At 51.7% G+C, this 19,409-nt stretch overlaps 1 protein-coding gene across 5 annotated transcripts in view; it reads right to left on the reverse strand.

Annotated features, from left to right (window-relative positions):
* Positions 1 to 19,409, reverse strand: part of JAKMIP1 (janus kinase and microtubule interacting protein 1) — a 178,317-nt gene that overhangs the window by 25,633 nt on the left and 133,275 nt on the right. For 3 of the 5 annotated variants that reach the window (XM_054682737.2, NM_001427999.1, XM_016951245.4), the window contains 7 exons: positions 15,753 to 15,881; positions 13,219 to 13,347; positions 11,331 to 11,414; positions 7,625 to 7,687; positions 4,573 to 4,671; positions 1,111 to 1,212; positions 352 to 405 (listed from right to left, as the gene is read on the reverse strand). In XM_054682737.2, the coding sequence (XP_054538712.1) occupies positions 352 to 405; positions 1,111 to 1,212; positions 4,573 to 4,671; positions 7,625 to 7,687; positions 11,331 to 11,414; positions 13,219 to 13,347; positions 15,753 to 15,881 (660 nt within the window). Of the gene's footprint in view, positions 1 to 351; positions 406 to 1,110; positions 1,213 to 4,278; positions 4,672 to 7,624; positions 7,688 to 11,330; positions 11,415 to 13,218; positions 13,348 to 15,752; positions 15,882 to 19,409 lie in introns of those variants that run through there. The other 2 variants (XM_016951246.3, XM_016951247.2) reach the window with 1 other exon arrangement.

The following is a 19,409-nucleotide window of genomic DNA, read 5'->3' on the forward strand; positions in this document are numbered from 1 at the left end:
GCTTTTGTGAAACATGGCTACATGCAAGCTCATCTTTCAGGACAGCAAAAAGATCCCTTTCTGATTTCAGCAATCTCGTGTGACTCCACCTGCATTCTGGGTAGGGGTTCTGAGGCTTTCCCGTCCCCTCCTCACTCAACAGGCCAGGGGAATCTAACTTCGGAACCCCACTTCTGACGAATGCCAACCCCACCACCCACACAGGAACACGGCCATACAAAAGCCTTACATTGTACTTCTTAGATCTCTTACATCAGAGAGAAATTAAAAACAAAACAAAACAAAAGTCACACAGAATACACCCAGATCAAAACAAGAACACGAAAGCAGAAACCGATCGCTCATAGTTACCCCGTTATCGCCAAGGATATCTAATTTCTTCATAAGTTCAGAAACATTCACATCCTGGAAGAGATTTCCAACGTTCATTTTTGTGTGAGCTACAGAGACCAACCATACCAATTTCTAGGGCCACGGCCTTTCCTCTGGACAAGACACCGCGCTCTTTCTTTTCTTTTCTGGCCAAGTTTTGCGCCCAGCCGTTCCTCTGGGGAGTGAGGGAGAGAAGGCATAACTGCTGCTCATTTGCTGAGTGTTACACCAGCACAAACACTGCTTTCTAGAAAGGCCATGGAATCGGGTGAGTCAGGACGCTGTCCCTGGGGCTGAGCAGGGCTCTAGGACACGGTAAACCCCGGGCCCTTCTAGCAACCACAGCCACCATCTACAGAACCTTGCTGCATGCCAGGCAGAGGGCCAGGCACTTGGAGTCTGTTCATGATTTGTCATCACCCCAGCTTCACGGTGTGGGTATTGTCATTTGGATTTCATAGCGAAGAGGCTAAGGCTCTGAAAGTTTACAGGCCAGAGCAGTGGTGGAACTGGGGTTCACACTCAGGGCTATACGCCAAGCCTCTGCTGTTTTAAACATATGGGTCAAAATAGAGTCACATTTGGTGACCCTTTAATAAATGGACAAACTGTGACTTTCAACACAAGGGGTATCTCATGAAAATCAACTCTATCCCAGCACTCCCCCTTTGCAGCTGAGCCGGGCACTGAGCGAGCCCTTGGCTGGCATTCAGCAGAGGCACCCCCCAGGCACGCTACCTTAACTCCTTCCTGGTGACAGAACAGCTGGAGAGCGCTGCTGTGGTTCTCGGGGAAGGTGGTGATTTGGAGGTTAAATGCTGGCGACCTCCTCTCTCTCTCCTGGGGAAAAGATTCGGTTTAAAAACAGAATGTGACCGGATTATTTACCACTTGCCATTTTCCCACGTTACTCAGCAAAAACCAAGGAATTCCGGTGGGCACAGATGTTACTAAAAAGCACGAGTTCGGACTAGAAGCAGCCTCGTCCGTGAGCTACGACGTTTTCACGCCTTCCCATGCAGCAGTTCTCCATGGAAATGTGTTTACTTCTTCCCTATTCATCTAGGGAGAAATGGTTAACAGGGTACCATGGCTTTATCCATTGTGAGATCAAAACCCAGGAAATCACAGAATTACAAAATTTAAAAAACACAGTTGCACTAAATTTGAATAGATAGCAAAAGCCACCAACTATGGTTTATTACTCTGTGCCAGGCACACCACTCTCCCGTCTAATCCTCACACAACCCCAGGAGGCAGGCTCATTGCTTTCATTCTGTAGACAAAGAGAAGGTGGTGGCCCAGGGAGGCTGTGTCTGAGGTCCCACGCTAGCAAGCGGCAGGGCCAGGACCCCAAAGGCTGACTTTCTTTCTTTTTCTTTCCCTTTTTTTTTTTTTTTTTTTGAGAGGGTGTTCTGTTCTTGTCGCCCAGGATGGAGTGCAATGGCACAATCTTGGCTCACTGCAACCTCCACCTCCCGGGTTCAAGTGATTCTCCTGCCTCAGCCTCCCAAGTAGCTGGGATTACAGGCACGCGCCACCACACCGGGCTAATTTTGTATTTAGATTTTGTTTCTTTTTTAGTAGAGACGGGGTTTCACCATGTTGGCCAGGCTGGTCTTGAACTCCAGAGACCTCGGGTGATCCACCCGCCTCGGCCTCCCAAAGTGCTGGGATTACAGGCGTAAGCCACCTCGCCCGGCCCCAAAGGCTGACTTTCTGTTCTTTCCAATACAATCTGCCAATACCATTCACAATTGTTTTCTGAACCACACTAACACAACAAGTGATCATTCTACCCCTGCCTTAGACTTACAGCAAAGCTCAATTAATTACTAAGGGAGGAAGAAGAGCAAGCCTTTTCCCAGAAGAGGTATTTATTAATCATACATAAATGACAAGTTTTTAAAAGGTCGGGAAAACCTAATTACTTACAGGGCTAAAGCACAGTGGCAGAACAGGACTCAGGTCTCAGATGTGTTTCCTGCACAGAATGGACTTTAAACACTTTAGCGATGGACAGATTTGTCATGGTGGGGCAGCAGAGAAGACCTTTTCAAATTACACCTTTAAATCAAACTGCTTTAGTTTGAGCAAAGTTACGGTAAGGTAAAAAATAACACGCTTTGGGCCATTCTAGCAGAATCTAGCTACAGAACCAATGGGCTTCTTGAATAATTCTACTAAGAGATGTAGCCAAGAGAGGCACGAATCTAGATGGCAGGGCTTAAGAAGATGCTCTGGGGTGAGACTGAAGGAAAGAGGGAGGGCTGGGCACTAATTCAATCAATTTCCATGAAGCCCTAACCTGACTAACCTAGGTTTGAAACAGTCTAGTAAGAAAACCTTATTTCCCTTATTAGCCAAAATTAAAAAAAATAAAATAAACAAGCAAAAAAACACATTTCATGATGGTTCCATTCCACAGATGCCTTTCTACCAGCAAATTTACTTAAATGGCGTCCCCATAGAAAAAGTGGCCCCCAAAACTCAGATTTTATATGAACAAAAGTCATTTTGTAGGCCGGGCATGGTAACTTATGCCTATAATCCCAGCACTTTGGGAGGCTGAGGCAGGTGGATTCCTTGAGGTCAGGAGTTTGAGACCAGCCTGGCCAACATGGCGAAATCTGTGTCTACTAAAAATACAAAAATTAGCTGGGTGAGGAAGTGTGTGCCTGTGATCCCAGCTACTAGGGAGGTTGAGGCCAGAGAATCACTCACACTCAGGAGGCAGAGGTTGCAGTGAGCCAAGAGTGCACCACGCCACTGTCCTCCAGCCTGGGTGACAGAGCGAGACTCTGTCCTAAAAAAAAAAAAAAAAAAAAGCCATTTTGTTTCTGGTGGTTCTGAAGGATGGTGGAGACCATTAAAGAAAACTAGTAAACTGGGTAGTGCTTATAGAATTCTCATGAGAAAGACTCATAACAAGGATTTGTGAAAGGTTCTCTAACAGCGGCAGGAGTATTAACAATGACCTCACATAACTTCCAATTCTGTCTCACAAATAAAATGCTCATGTCATGCTGAGCCAAGAGCTGAGTCACTCTTGGTGTGAGAAATACTCAGGCCACAGGTCCCTGCCCACACGACAAGGTACACACGGTCAGTTCTAATGCAGACAGAACTGTAACTCAAGCCGGGAGGAGAAAACAAAATTGGGGAAGCCACAGACACTGTGAAGGTGCTCACTTTGAGGGTTTCACGCATGCAAAGGTTTCAGCTGAGAGACAGCAGAGCTGCGCCACTACAGGTGCTTAGAGAAACTCATCACAAACTTAAGTGATGTTTAAAATGCCAATGATTTTTCAACAGAAACAAAAAAAAGGATTATGAAGTACCATGAGAGCAAGGCAATACAGTAACACACCCGAGGTAAGATTTCAGCTGGAAGCAGTAAGACCATTAGTATTCTTTCACTGAATCTCACTCGGTGCATTGGGGCAGTTCCTGAAGGAACAGGATTTTTACATGTGAACAGCAACTGATCTCCCTCCAGTAGTTTTGAGGTGCAGTTTGAGTTGCAAATAGTAATTTCTTTAGTCCAATATTGCTGCAATGCCTGGGTCTGTATTTACTGGATAAAAGAGTTTGAACAACGTAACTAGTTTTCTTAAACGCCTATGCAAATACATCCTTCTACCCTGTCTTTACTTACCTTGTGTTTACCTTGGCAAATAGAAAATGGGCCCAAACTGGCATTAAACACATTCTAGAGTCAATTGCTGGCTCAGGTCAGACTCTGCTATTTCAAAAGGTGAGATTTACTGCATGCAAGATCACTTAAAAAGGTGTGTTATTAATTGCAACAGTGCTTCCGTCTGGGTGTGCAGAATGCGTACCCGGTGACTACGCATGCAGGAAAGAAGTAGTTATGGAAATGAAACACAAATAAAAAAGGCAAAATATTGCAAAAACAAATTATTTTATTAAGTGCAAAACAAGCCATAGGCAATAAATATATTAGCTCTGGTACATGTCCATAGACTTGGGTGAGCACGCTCTCCAGAACACATTAAGGCAGTGAAATTATTCTGAACATACAGATTTAAAAAAAAAAGAAAGAAAGAAAGAAAGAAACTATAACATGTCCCCTTTACACATGCTTGAAAACATCTGAGAGCTTTACATGAATTTCAGTTTGGGTTCAAAGAGAATGTCTGCTCCGTTTGAGAGTTTACAACAGATAGAGTCTCTTACTTCGAGTTCTAGCACTCTGAATTCTAACAGCTCGTTCTGATCCTTGGCGTCTTGCATTTCATTCTTCAGCTGGTTCTCTTCCATTTCCAGTCTGTAAATCTAGAGCAAAGATACCTGCGGATTAACAGGATGGGTGGGAGCACTGGGGTCCCCTGGTCATAGGCCACCTGACTGAGTGGCTGGAAGGAAACAGAGGACCGGCCACGGAGGCAAGGGGCAGGAGAGGGCAGGGTTTGTAGCAAGCAAACGAATGAGGTAGGTGCTGCAGGTCCTTTTTGCTGATGCGGCTGGAAATGAAGGAGACAGAGGCTGGGCCAGGTTCACCCCTGCACCTCCGAGACTGGCCCACTGGAGTAGGGGCTACGTACATATTTGCTGAATAAATGAATGATGGGGAGACTGAGGCATGGAGCTATCAAGTCCCTTCCTTGAGGCCAAACACTGGGAAGCAAGAGTGCCACACCCAAAGCCTGTCCAGGTCTTTCCAACTCAAGCCCCACCAGATTCAGCCCACCGAGACAGAGGCCCAGCCAGCTGCGGCAGGGAGGCCCCCTCCGGCTTCCCCACAGAGCTTGCAGAAGAAGCCGTAAAGGCAGGAGTTCCCTGAGAGCGCAGATCAGTGTGGGAAGCGACACCGCCTGCATCCCAGACCCAGCTGGGAGACGCTGGATCACTCAGCCCACTACTCCAGCCCTCACCTTCTGTCCAAGAAGGGAAACAGCAGCACCCATCGCCTGGCAGCAGCGAGAAGTCACTAAAATAACGCATGTACATGAGGGCTTTGAGTAAAGCCTCATAGCACCATTACAGAAGGCTAGAGGGGGGCCCTCTGCCAGGTGATCCCACCCCCGGGAGACCTTTAGAAATGGGATGAGGGGGTGAGGGTTTTCTGCGGCTCCCAGGATTTAGTGAACAAGACACCAAAGATGCTAAAATTCTCCCGAGGCCTGGGGTTGCTCGCTGTCCCAAATGCCCTTGTCCCAAATGCCCTTGAGAAATGCAGGGAAGGGAATGGGGCCACATGCTGGTTAGCAGCAGATTGGGGGCTGGGCCAAGGACCCCCACCAGGGCCAGGCCAGGTTCCTCCAGTCCTGGTGCCCCAGGATGCTTAAAAGCTGAGGCCTAACCTAGGGTCTGGCTGCACTTACTTGCAACATCCAGAGACAGTGGACTGGAGGCTGCCAGGGGCCGGGAGGCAGGGCAGAGGGGGGACTGCACATGGGCAGGAGGGGTCTTTATCAGGCTGATAATGTTCCAAAACTGCATTGCGGTGATGGTTGTGCAACACAGCAGATTTACAAAAAGAATAAGTGAATTGTACACCAATAAGGAAAAAATAAGCTACGATTTTAATTCCAAAGCATTAGAGGTACTCCCCAAGCAGACTCTCCGAGAGCTCTGGAAAGTTCCACAACCAGAAAGAGAAGAACAGAGGCCCAGTTCCCATTATGGGTCAGCTGCACTGGGCTGAGATGGCCTGAGGATCTGCCCATGGACCTGACTCAGGCGCCCACCACACTGGTGGTTGAAGGGCTCTGGACCACAAAGCCACAGCAGAGGCGGCCTGGAGCCCAGTGTCAGGAAGATGGACCAGCCCAACAATAGGCCAGCCCTCCCCATTTCTGCAGGTGTCTCCAGAGGATGGGGCAGCCCTCCCCATTTCTGCAGGTGTCTCCAGAGGATGGGGCAGCCCTCCCCATTTCTGCAGGTGTCCCCAGAGGTCAGGACCAGCCCTCCCCATTTCTTCAGTTGTCCCCAGAGGTCAGGGCCAGCCCTCCCTATTTCTGCAGGGTGTTCCTAGAGGACACGGCAGCCCTCCCTATTTCTGCAGGTGTCCCCAGAGGTCGGGGCAGCCCTCCCCATTTCTGCAGGGTGTCCCCAAAGGACAGTGCAGCCCTCCCCATTTCTGCAGGGTGTCCCCAGAGGTCGGGGCAGCTCTCCCAATTTCTGCAGTGTGTCCCCAGAGGACAGGCCAGCCCTCCCCATCTCTGCAGGGTATCCCCAGAGGTCGGGGCAGCCCTCCTTATTTCTGCTGAGTGTCCCCAGAGGACAGGGCTGCCCTCCCCATTTCTGCAGAGTGTCCCCAGAGGTCGGGGCAGCTCTCCCAATTTCTGCAGTGTGTCCCCAGAGGACAGGCCAGCCCTCCCCATCTCTGCAGGGTATCCCCAGAGGTCGGGGCAGCCCTCCTCATTTCTGCAGGGTGTTCCCAGAGGACAGGGCTGCCCTCCCCATTTCTGCAGAGTGTCCCTAGAGGTCGGGGCAGCCCTCCCCATTTCTGCAGGGTGTCCTTAGAGAACAAGGAAGCTCTCCCCATCTCTGCAAGGTGTCTGCAGAGGTTGGGACCTGTCCTCCCCATTTCTCCAGGGTGTCCCCAGAGGAGAGAACCTGCCCTCCTCATTTCTGCAGGGTGTCCCCAGAGGACATGGCCAGCCCTCCCCATTTCTGCAGGGGTCCCAGAGGTTGGGGCAGCTCTCCCCATTTCTGCAGGTGTCCCCAGAGGACAAGGCCAGCCCTCCCCGTTTCTGCAGGTGTCCCCAGAGGACAGGGCAGCTCTCCCTATTTCTGCAGGGGTCCCAGAGGTTGGGGCAGCTCTCCCCATTTCCGCAGGTGTCCCCAGAGGACAAGGCCAGCCCTCCCCATTTCTGCAGGTGTCCCCAGAGGACAAGGCCAGCCCTCCCCATTTCTGCAGGTGTCCCCAGAGGACAGGGCAGCTCTCCCTATTTCTGCAGGGTATCCCCAGAGGTTGGGGCCAGCCCTCCCCATTTCTGCAGAGTGGCCTGGGAAGACAGGCCAGGCCTCTCCATTTCTGTGGAGTACCCAAGGAGGATGATCTAAACCAGCTCTGCAGACCTGGTCCCAGAGGATAGAACCACAGACGTGGCTTTGATTCCATGTGAGGAAGACATCTCTCCTCATGGGAGGTGTGCAGGACCCGAGGCCCTGGTCACTGGAGTGCCCAAATGGCGCTGGGCACGACCCGTGTAGTCTGAGCAGGCCCGCGGGGTCCCAACTGCCCTGCGGCTCTGTGCTTCCCTGAGGTGGGGTCACGCACCTTTTCCAGCAAGTCTTGGTTTGTTCTGATGAGCAGCTGCTTCTCTTCAACCCACTTGGAATCCTAAGGAAAAGCACTAAATATGGTCACATTCATGGAAGCAAACAGATGGTCAAGTAACAAACTTTTAGTGAGAAAGGTCACTTTCTATGAAACTGACTATGGAAAGGTCATAAAAAATGACAGCCGTGATGTGTCCTCATTGTCCCTGTCAACTTTTAAATCCCAAAAAGAGAAACGGCTGGTTTGTGGGGCATCCCTTCTCCACTTCGTTCACGTTCCCAAAAGCACAATGACTCCATTCTGTCAGTCTAATTAACAGAAACATGGCTCCAGGGTGACTGGTCCACACTGGCAGACCCTCCACGCGTGCGGAAGGCTGACCTCATACCCCGCAGACTGGCCAGAGCCACACTGACATGCCTTTGTTCATTCCACTCTCTCTGCCTGCGACGCCCTTCCCACGTTTCTTTGCCTGGTCGTATCCTCTTGCATAAGTCCTGTGAGCACACGGCACCAAGTCCGTCTTGTCGCTGTGGCACCCTGAGCCTGGCACAGTGCCTGTCACACGGGGACAGGGGGACTCTGTGAATCCCGGAATGGATGGATGAAGGAATAAGTAAAGGCATGGGAAGCCCTCTCCAACTCCCTCCTCCCTTCTCTGCTGGTCAGCCACAGAGCTGGGGCTGGGCTGAGGCCCCTCCCAAGCACCAGGCTGGGCCGGGCTCCCTGAGTCTTGTTGTTCTAGGATGCTGAGAAGCAGAGGCCTGGCCTAGGGTCTGGTCCCAAGCACATGGAATGCGCAGAAGAGGCCCTGGTTGCCTCCAGGCTTCTGTCTCCCTGGCACCTGGCACCTGCACCATCCTCATGCTGATCCATGTGTGGGCCTCACCAGGCTGCGAGCACCTGTGAGGAGTGGCTGTGCTCCACCCACCTTTTGTCTGTGGCATATTGTGGCCAAAAATGGCTGCAACACTCCCTCCCACCTCTGTGTGCACCCCCTTTGCCATGTGACTTGGCAGCTCCTCCCAGCAGGTGATGGGGTCCATTTCTTCAACCTCAAAGCTGGGCTGGGCCATGCCATGCTCTGGCTACTGGGATGTTAGCAGAGGTGACCTGAGCAGAGGTTTGGACCATCCTTGGGCCTTGGGCTTGCCCCCAAACCATGGGGAAAGAAGCCAGGTGGGCCTCCCTGAGGTGGAGGCACCTGGCCGGGAGCTGGCAGTCTGTGCCCAGCCTGAGCCCAGCCCAAACTGCTGATCCAGAACTGCGTGCAAATAGAATCCCTGCTGTTCTAAATAACTAAGTGTTGGGGTGGTTTGTTACTCAGCAACAGCAAACTGATTCAGCGTCCCAGGTACCAGCACTGGGCCTGGCATAGGTGAGAGTTCTGGGAAGTGCTTGCTGGATGAACGGCCACAGGCTCTGCCTCAGACAGGTGCCATCCTCCAGCAGGCATGGAGGGCAGAGCAGGCCACACAGAGAGGACCTACCCCCCTGGGGGAGGCTAAGTGTGCAAAGTAGAAAAGTTCCTCTTCAAAGTTTCCCTTCTTATGAAAGAATAAATCATGTGTTAAAAATAATAGTTTCTTTTTAAAAACTAACTTCCTTCAAGCCTCCTTGCCTTTATACTAATAACTCTTTGTTAAGCCCCTCCTATGTAGCTGTTAGATATAAGGGAATAAGTACATTCTATGTCTTTGTACTTTAACTTGCTCAAGCATGTCCCAGCTCACAGCTTATGTCCCTTCCTTATTTGGAAATGTTATTACTTCTCTAAGTCTTTTCGCAAGCAACTTCCTCTTTTCCTTTGTTCTCTATTACCTTTACCTATCTAGAAAAGTTTTAAGTTATTAGTCAATTGGGTCTAGCTTAGACTGGGAGGTCCAGTTCCAGCCAATGGAGACAGGACACAGCAGTAAGGACCCAATGCATAAGGAATAAATATCCCTGCTTTTCTTTGTTCAATGTGCTCTCGTGGCAGGACTGCTGACAGGCAGCACCCTTTCTGCAGAAAGTAAAATTGCCTTGCTGAGAAAACTTTTTGTCTGAATGCTAATTTTTCCTTGCAGTGCCAAGGAATAAGCATTTACTTACAACTCTAAGTTAGTTATAGACTGTGATCAGGCAAGTTACAGATATGTGGGCTCAGCCTGGAAGAGGGAAACTGAGGCTAGCAGCCTCAGGAAAAAAAAGCCTTATCATCTCGCACCTGGATTTCTGCCCCAGCTACTCCTGGGTTCTCCTCTGTCCTCCTACTTAATGTGTTAGGTATTATTATTAGCCCCATTTTAAAGATGAGGAAACTGAGGCACAAAGAGATTATGTAACTTGCCCAAGGTTATGCAACAAGGAAGTGGCAGAGCTGCCCTCTGACCCAGGTGGCCAGCTATAGCATGTGAGCTCTGCATCACGATCCCACCACATGGAGGATGCAGACCACGGTTTAGAGAAGCCATTCCAGAGGGCTGGGCACTCACATTCCCCCACGCAGTCCATTGGTAAAGTCTGCTGTGGTGACCTGCTCTGTGCCAGGCATGCATGCTGGTCGCTGGCCGTCCGCCTCCATGGGAACCTCAGTCTCAACCTCAAGCCCTGCGGCAGCCATTCTGAGCTGCCAGCTTTGCAGCTTTGCAGCTTTGCAGTGCTCTTCTGGAGCTGCTTCTGTTAAGCCGCCTGGAACCTCTTACACCCCTTGCTTCACACCCGCCTCCTCCCACTGTATCCCACCAGGCCTAGGAACTGTGGTAGACCTTGCCTGGCCTCCTCAGCCCCCCATAGATGCCTCTCTGCAGGCGGGGGTGGGGGCCACCAGACACTCCGTCTGCCCACACCCTCCTTGGCACCCTCACTGTTAGTGGGGCCACGTGACTGATGAATTTTGCTGAGGCAGCAAACAGCCAAGCAGAGGAAAAGTTCGAGATGGGGCAGTTCCAAGATGGTGGTGCCCCCCTCCCTGAATCCCTGAGAGGCCCTTGGGAGAAACAGGAGTGTGAACAGAATACATCTTGTCACATGGAGCCAGGGAGACGTTCAGGTTATGTCACCACAGCAGCACTTCTGACACAGAGGAGGCCGGCCCATACGAACCTTCGCATGCCACCCCGAGAGGCCAGATTTCCACCCAGAGCCCTCTCTGGCTCCCCAACTCCAGGAGACAGGTCTAGGCCCAGGCATTGCTTTTCTGCTGTGTCTTACTGTCAACCAGCCTTGCCTAATCAAATGCAGTGGATGGGTAGGTGCAGTTGACTCTAACCTGAGCAGCACAGGACCAGACTGTTCTAAGACACAATCAGAGGCCAGAGGTGGGGCCTCTGCAATAACCCAGGGTTAGTCATGGGTGCTGGTTCATTTTCACAATTAAAATCTTGATAGAAAATGACAGCTCTTCTTCAGGTTCAAGTCAAAAACAGCTTTGATCACACCTTTGCTTTTGGAATTACCTCTTTTTTGTGCATTTGGCAAACAAACAAAGAAAAGGCCAAGTTAGAATGCCATACCTTGTTTTGATTTTTTAACTCGGCACACAGGTACAGTAGGAAGCACATTCGTGCCTGGGTTCTGCTAGTGTTTTTTCCTCTAGCGTCTCTGGAGCTCCTGATCCAGCCCCACAGAACGTCCCCCTTGGCACAAGGGCGAGCCCCAGGGATACCACCAAGGGGACAGAAAGGCAAAGATTCACAGAGCACAGATCACTCCTGCTCACCTGTCCCTTCTCAACCAGTAACTTCTCCAAATCTTCGATTTTGGCCTGACACCTCAGCAGATCAGCTTGTAGCTGCTCCCGAGTCTGGAAGGGAAAAGACCAGGCAGTGAGCAGGTCACCTCCAATGGGTGACAGGGAAGCGGAAAGCGTCATGCCCCAATGCAAGCAATGCCTAGGGTCCTTATAGGCAAACCTTAGGAACAGGTTCACTTTTAGGAGCACGTATTCAACCTTGGCCTACTAGAAGCATGGCTCAGCTTCAAACACAAAAATCATTAAGAACAGAACAGCCTTGTTTGGTTTTACAAACCAAAACTTGCTTGGTTTTACAGGCAAGGAAAATGAAGCCTGGAGAAGGGACCCTGTTTTTGAAGGGGGTGAGTGAGCCAGAAGCCAGCCACACTGGGGGCCCAGGCCCAGCTCTCTGACCAAGTCCAATCCTTACTGAACGTGAAGCTCATTCAGCCGTCATCAGACTTCAACATGCTTGCACAATTGCATAGCCCCTGGCCCAGGCCCCTTATCACCTGCAGCAGGGGCTGCAAAGCAAAATACTTCAAGCACCAAGAAAGTCATATAAATAAGGGAAGTCAACTGGGTGTGGGGTAACAGGGAGTGGTGGGGACTGTGGCAAGCCAGAGGCACATGTCCCATCTCAGGGAGACACTGCCACCCAGCAGCAGCCACAAGAAATGGGACGCCTGTTGCTGCCAGATGTTCTGACCTTTCAAGAGAGGTCAGGAACCTGGATTTCTCTATAGAATCTCTTGACTTTTAAATGTTGGCAAGTAGATGAAATTTAAAAAGCGAAACAAAAATTATTCAGCCCACACAAAGCCTCACAGTTTCCCTCCTCTGACCTAGATGACAAAGACTGGGCCTTTCATGGTGGGACAAGAAGCTTGCCTCCCTGCTGACCTCACTCCCCCTTACTCCTGGCTCCCCGCTACAGGGCCACTGCTGCCCCTGGAACAAACTCCACATGGGCGTGGCCTCTCCTCTCTGCCTTTGCCATCAGATTTGCCAGGCAATGCCCCATTCTGGCCCATCGCCTTTAAGACTACCAAAATCCATCCATTTGTGGAATTCCCAAACAGGGCTCTGAGAAAGAGCACAGGCCCTGAGTCCGAGAAACCTGGCCTCGACTCCCAGCTCTGTTCAGCATCATCTGGGTATTTGGGGGCAAGTTGCTCAGTTCTGAGCCTGTTTCCTCATTCGGAAGATCGGGTTAATTCCTCCTGCTTCAGGGGGCCAGTGTGGGGGTGAGATGGGGGAGGGGATGCAGGGAAGCACCAGTGTGTGCTCTCCGGGAGTCCTCCGCACTCCCAGGAGGAAGGGAGAGCAGGCCCCAGTCTATGTGACTCCCGAAGATGGGAGAAGGGCCAGTGGGTGGAAGTTTCCAGAAGGCAGAGCTCAGCCCAGCCTGAGGAATGGCGTGGCCTGGACTGAGGTGGTCACAGGGCCCAGAGTGCCTTGGTGGCTGGGGAGCACCCTGAGAGTCCCCGCAAGTGTTCTGGTGGATGTCCTGGAGGGCGGGGGGCTGGCAGCCCTGGAGGGAGCGGAGCCTGAAGCCTGCAAGCCAGCCAAGTCTGTGATTTCATCACTTAGTCGTAAATTCTGAACACGTGCTCTCCTCCAAACAGACGGCACAGGTGATGTGTAGCGTTGCTTCCTCTAACAGCTCAATGTTCCAGAGCACCTGCCATCACACCGAGGATGCAGAGAGGGATCTAGAATGTCACCGCAGCAGAGACCTTGCTATGGGTTCCCCACCACCTCTCAGAATCCCCTCTGAGTGTCCAAGCCAGGGTATGTCACGCTTCTGGAAAGGACCTACATGACCTGGCCTTCGGCCCCTCCCTCGAGCCCTGAGGCTGGCTGCACTCACCCGGGCCTCCCGCTCAGCGTCCAGCGTGCCTCCCACCTGCTCCTGGAGCAGGGCATAGGCGCGTTGCAGGGCCTGGTACTCCCGGGTCAGCTGGCAGAAGCGCAGGTCAGCCTCCTCTCGGGCTGTGGCCTTCACATAATGGAGAAGAAAACAAATAATCAAGTGCATAATTACAATAATAAATGATTTATGATTGATTTTAATAATAAACATAAACACTTGCTGTGGCTTTGAGTGCCAGGGTCAACTTAGACATCAAACGGCCACATCTCACAGTGCTGCCAACAGGTGCTTAAGGAACCTCGCATTGCCAGGAAGCAACTAGGGCATTGGAGGAAAGGGCTGCCAGGAGGAGGCACCTCCTCAGCCATCAGCACTCCTCCCAGGAGCTCCCACCCACAGGAATCACTAGAGTTATGTGGGAGCAGGTGGGAGAGAAAGGGCTGGTACCATGGAACCAGCCCCAACTCCAGAAGCAAAGGTCTCCATCGTAAAGGGTGTCCCCTCCCACCCAGCACCTCCCATTCTGGGAATTTATCCTAAAGAGATGGCCGGGCATGGTGGCTCACGCCTGTAATCCCAGCACTTTGGGAGGCTGAGGCAGATCACCTGAGGTCAGGAGTTCGAGACCAGCCTGGCCAACATGGCAAAACTCCATCTCTACTAAAATACAAAAATTAGCTGGTTATGGTGGTGGGCACCTGTAATTCCAGCTACTCGGGAGGCTGAGGCAGGAGAATTCCTTGAGCCTGGGAGGTGGAGGTTGCAGTAAGCCGAGATCATGCCACTGCACTCCAGCCTGGGCGACAGAGCTAGACTCCGTCTCCAAAAAAAAAAAAAAAAATGGCCACATAAGCGTGTAAAGACACAAATACGAAGGAGCTCCATGCATGGTTCACAGGTGTGGAAAACGACACAGCATAAATCCCTCATCAGTGCGTGCTGCTCATCCATGGGAAAGCCCCACATGGCCATGAGAGAGGATGAGGCAATCCCATGTTCTGGTGCTGAAAGATGCCTATTACATATCACTGGCTGGGAAAAAGCAAACTGAAAATCACGCATCCTGTTTTAAGTTAAATATAAAAGGCCCATGGCTGAGAACAAGACCCTAAAGGCTGAGTAGCCTAGTCCAGACCCCTGTGCAGGACAGGCTGATGGACTGTTGTGTGGCACTTGGGCTGAGGCTGGTGGGCTGACGGGGAGGATGGTGTGTCTCTCCCAGCGTGAGAAAGGATGTCCAGGGGATGACCTGCAGAGGTGACACGTGTCCCCTAGAGTTTTGGCACAAGATGGAAGAGCAAAGAGAGGGCCACCTTGGGGTTGAATGTGCCAGCGCCTATAGCATGTGCCATATTTTCCTATGGCAAATAGACCCATGGGAGGAAACCAGCCTAGAAGTCATTCCAGATGGGACTCCACAGAAAAGGCCACCAGGAGGGGACAAGGACAACAAGCAGGGGTGTGTGGGAGGCGGACCATTCAGAGTCTTGGGATGTGGGGGCGCAAGGAGCTGCAGTGCCCAGTCCCTCACCAGGAAGCTGTGGGGTACAGCACAGCAAGGGGAGCTTGTGGAGACCTGGAGAAGTGCTCCCCTGCGAGGCAGCGCGATCCACCTGCCCCTGCCGGAGGGCACTGCCCTGAGAGCCAGCTGCCCCGGCATATCCGCACCCCCTTCCCACTCTTGCCCTTCCCTGGGCTCAGAAAAAGCCACCAGGGGCCTGCATGGGAAGAGGCAGAAGAGCAAGGTAGGGAAACAGCAGCCAAGCCCGACGCAGGCCCTGGTGGGGAGCAAGGGGAAGGTCTGCGCTGAATGAAGTCTGCTGTTTAGGAAATTAATCAAATGTGATTATTCCCATCACTGGAAGGCATGGAAGCCCACAAGGTCTGCCTGAGATGTAATCAGCACTCCTGAAAGAATTCACCTGGGGAAGGTGAGTGAGAACGAAGCTGGTCTTTGCCCCGTCGCGAATCCACCTTGCTCAAGAACCTGGCTATGCACCCAGATGGGCACAGGTGGTCAGGACAGGGTGAGGTGGTGACCTTGGGGTGATGGGACTTCAGGGCTCTTCACCTTCTTCTTTATATATTTTTGGATTACATGCTTTATTTTAGTCAAGAAAGCAATGATGCTGTTTCTGCCCGGTGGTGTGTGCGTGTGTGCACACATGCGTGGGGACCAGGGAGGGACCATTACGCAGCAGTTTTAATTGCAAATGGTGAGGAAACCCAAGGCAACATCCCTCAATGACTCAGCTTGAACTTGGCAGCCACAGATTTCCTTGGTGGGGAAATCAGTGCTGGGGAAAGGAAGGGTCCCCACGTGCTGCCCTCCCATTGCCATTCATGGAGCCCACAGCTGTGGGGGCCGCCTTCCCTTCACACCATTGGCTTTGATAATGCACTGGTAGGAACCGGTCATCTGGGGTTCAGAACTATAGGCAAGGGAGCGAAACTTGCAACTATCAAAAGCAGGAGGTGCCGCCCCGAGAGCATCTGGGGTGAGGTCCCGCCCTCTCTGCAGGTTTGCTTACATCGTCCAAGTCTTCTTCGGGCGTGGCTGGGGTCCTGTCTGTCCTGTCTGTGTTGTAGGATGTTTCGGACAACGTTTCTGAGTCCACAGACTCCTCATCAAATCCAAAAAATGTCTCCACAACATGCTTCTGTAAAACGCAATTTGTATGATGTTAGCAACGACTGAGGATTGCCAGAGTCTACCAGTCCCTGGTCGTGGGCATGCCAGTGCAGGGGGGTGATGATTGATATTTGGGCCACTGGGGCATCACAAGATGCGGTTGGTGGGCTTCGTAACTGACTGGGTGGGATAAAATGTGGCAGCAGGTGGCGGATGACCCTAGGGTTTACAGCCTGAGTGAGCTAGTCTGGCCCTGGTCCTGGCTCTGGCTCTCCAGCTGTAGACCTGTGCAAACCACTTGGCCCCTGGAGCACCAGCCTCCTTCTCTAGCAAATGGATTGAGAAGCCACCTCACCTGTGAGCACAAAAGGGGGCCATGCATGCCCTGTGCCCAGAAAGCAGCCCAGCACTCCGTCACACTCCATGAGCAGCGCACTGGCTGTACCAAGGAGAAGGGGGACAGGGCCCAGGGAGATGCTCAGTTCTAAGGAGAAGAACTGGATGAATATGGACAGCAGAGGGGGCAACAGCTCGAAGGAGTGGAGAGCCCAGCCATAGTCCTAGTACTCTGACTAGTGTGGCAAATGTGTGGCCCAAGTCCTGGCCAGACCCACACTTAGAGGCAATCTCTGCTTAACTTTTTATTATAGAAAACTGGGAAGATTCACAGAATGAGAAGGAATCATGTAATAGACCTTCACACGACCATCACTCAGATCCAGAGGCAAATTGTAAGGCTCTATGTGCCGGCCTCTGAGTTGCCCTGCTGGCACTTCTCCCACTCCAAATATCATAGGATATGGGGCTTCATTCATCTGTCTATCGATTCATTCACTCAGAAAACACTGGCAAAGCTCCTTCTATGGGCCAGACACGGGGCAGGCCTGGGGAATACAATAGGATCATAACCAGGCCAGGTCCCTGCCCCAAGAAGCTTGCATCCCCTAGGGGCTGCAGACCTCGACGCACAATCACCAGATCAATGTCTCTTATTTTAGGAACATAGCTTTTTTGGTTTTTTTTTTTCCCAAACAGCCCCCGACAAGGATTTTTATTTGTTTTTACAATCAATGAATGCCTTTCAGACCATGAAGAATGAATCAAAACTGAATTCCAGAGCCCAGCCCGAGGCTCTGCTGGCTCATCCAAAACATGACTTCACCCAGAGCTCCCCCAACCCACAGAGAAAACCCAGGCACTCCCCACATACTAAGGGCCCCTCCCAGCCTGAGTGTTTTACCCAGATATCTGTAAATGTGAGAAAAATGTGACTGGCACCAGAGTTAATAATGTGATTAGGAAATAATTCAGACATAAGGCAAGGAAGAAGATGCAGGGACACCCTTGTCACCTTACACAGTTTCTGAAGGTGCTGCAAAGGAGGCACCCACCACCACACGTCACCCAGAACGTTCTTGCATTTGGCACCTGTCTTTCCACGCACTGCATCCCGCCTCCCACATTCCTCCTTGCTTTTTAATTTGCATGGGGAATACGACTCTCCCCCGAACTCCAGACTCATACGTCAGCTGCATCCTTTATGGCATTGTGGAATCCTAGTGGGCAGTGACTTACCCCCAACACCGCACCTCCCGCAATCTAACCTGAGTCCAGCAGCAGCAGCTCATGCTTCAGTTGCCCAGGCCCCAATCCCAGGAGTCCTCCCCTGTCTTCTCCACCTCTCATGCCTGCCCTCCCTGGGAGAAACCCTGTTGGCTTCACCTTCAACTCAAAATCCAGCCCTCTCTCCCCCTCTCTCCATTGGGACCTTCATCTTGGTCCCAGCCACCAATATCTCTCTCTCTCTGGAATTATTAAAACCACCAACACCCAGGCAGGCTACAAGTGGTCTGCGAGGCCCTACAGGATCTACCTCCCATCCTGCCCTGGCATCATCCCTCCCTCTCCTCCTCTCCTCTCCTCCTCCGCTCCAGGCTCCTGCACCCCACACACACCTGCCATGGGGCCTTTGCGCTCCGAGACGCTCTTCCCGAGAATCCACATGGCTCCTTCCCTAGATTCCCTTAGGTCTCTGCACAAATGCAACCATATGAGAAAAGGCTTCCTGGCCACCATGCCCAGGTCCCTCCTGCTTCATCCCCACCCCAGCCTCTGGGGCCTCCTTCTTTATTCCTTTCCATAGCACATCTCCCCGCTGACGTAAGATCTGGCAAGCTATTGTGTTTACTGACGGTCTTCCCCCTACCCCTTGAAATGGAAGCTCCATGAAGGCAGGGGGTTGGCCCTTTTATTCTCGACTGTATCCCAGTGTTAACGAACTCAAAGCCACACTAGTTTGTCTGTCCACAAACAGATTTTGTTCTGCACATGACACCCTTTCCATTCATTCACACAGCTGGCATCAGTTGGGCACCATGTGGTTACATGCCCCAGATGAGTCTCACTGGCAGGTACGTGAGGACTATGGGCACCATCGACTTCAATGTCATTTCTCTCCTTGCAGAGGCTGGAGATAATCATCTACTCAAATCTCCCCTCTGGATGAGAACCCCACCCGACTTCAGGCATCATGGACTCTTCCAACGAGCTCTAGAGAGCAGTGGTAGTGACATCCCATGGTGACAATGGCACCCACGGGAGTGATGCATCTGCAGCCCTCAAGCTCTTCTGCACACACAGGTCACCCCCCTGAGCTCCAGGTTCACCCAAGCTCTTCTGCACACACACAGGTCACCCCCTGAGCTCCAGGTTCACTCAAGCTCTTCTGCACACACAGGTCACCCCCCTGAGCTCCAGGTTCACTCAAGCTCTTCTGCACACACAGGTCACCCCCCTGAGCTCCACGTTCCACATTTTTCTGAGCAGCCACTGAGCTGACCTTATTTCTTGTAAACACTGCTAATTGCAAGACCTTTGGGGATGAGTCTGTTTGTTGCTGTAGCCCAGGAAGCATCATCAAGTTACACACTTTCCAAACATTTAGAACACACTGCTGGGCTGTGACCATCCACGTCAGCATCAGGGACCCTCCTGGGGGCAACGACTCAATGCTCAATTACCTAGGACGATCCATTGTGAAGGCTCTGCAGGACTACCAGTTAAAGACTCAACTCTCAAACCCTAATACAGGGCATTAACTACCAATGCTGCCGAAGACCCTACAGGACTGCTAGTTAAGGACTCAACTCCCAAGCCCTAATACAGGGCATTAACTACCAATGCTGCCGAAGACCCTACAGGACTGCTAGTTAAGGACTCAACTCCCAAGCCCTAATACAGGGCATTAACTACCGATGTTGCCGCCTGTGTTTAACGTAGAGCAACCTTCGCAAACAGCCTAACTCCAGACCCAGTGGAGCCCCCGACAGTATCATATCATATGGCCCCAGAGACCAAGACTCCACAGAACTATGCTGCTTTGAGGGAAAGAGGAAGCAGCTCTTAGAGCAGAAACCAAACACAAAAGGGCAGTCCAATTTGAATCCTGCAGCAATGCAGAGGAATCCACAGCCAGGCACGGCACACACAGAGTTCCCATAGCAGCAACGAGTTGTCTGGGACCCAACCCCTCAGGTTTTTATGCTGGGTATTTTTA

This window comes from Pan troglodytes, chromosome 3 (genome assembly GCF_028858775.2).
Source record: "Pan troglodytes isolate AG18354 chromosome 3, NHGRI_mPanTro3-v2.0_pri, whole genome shotgun sequence".
Taxonomy (NCBI): Eukaryota; Metazoa; Chordata; class Mammalia; order Primates; family Hominidae; genus Pan; species Pan troglodytes.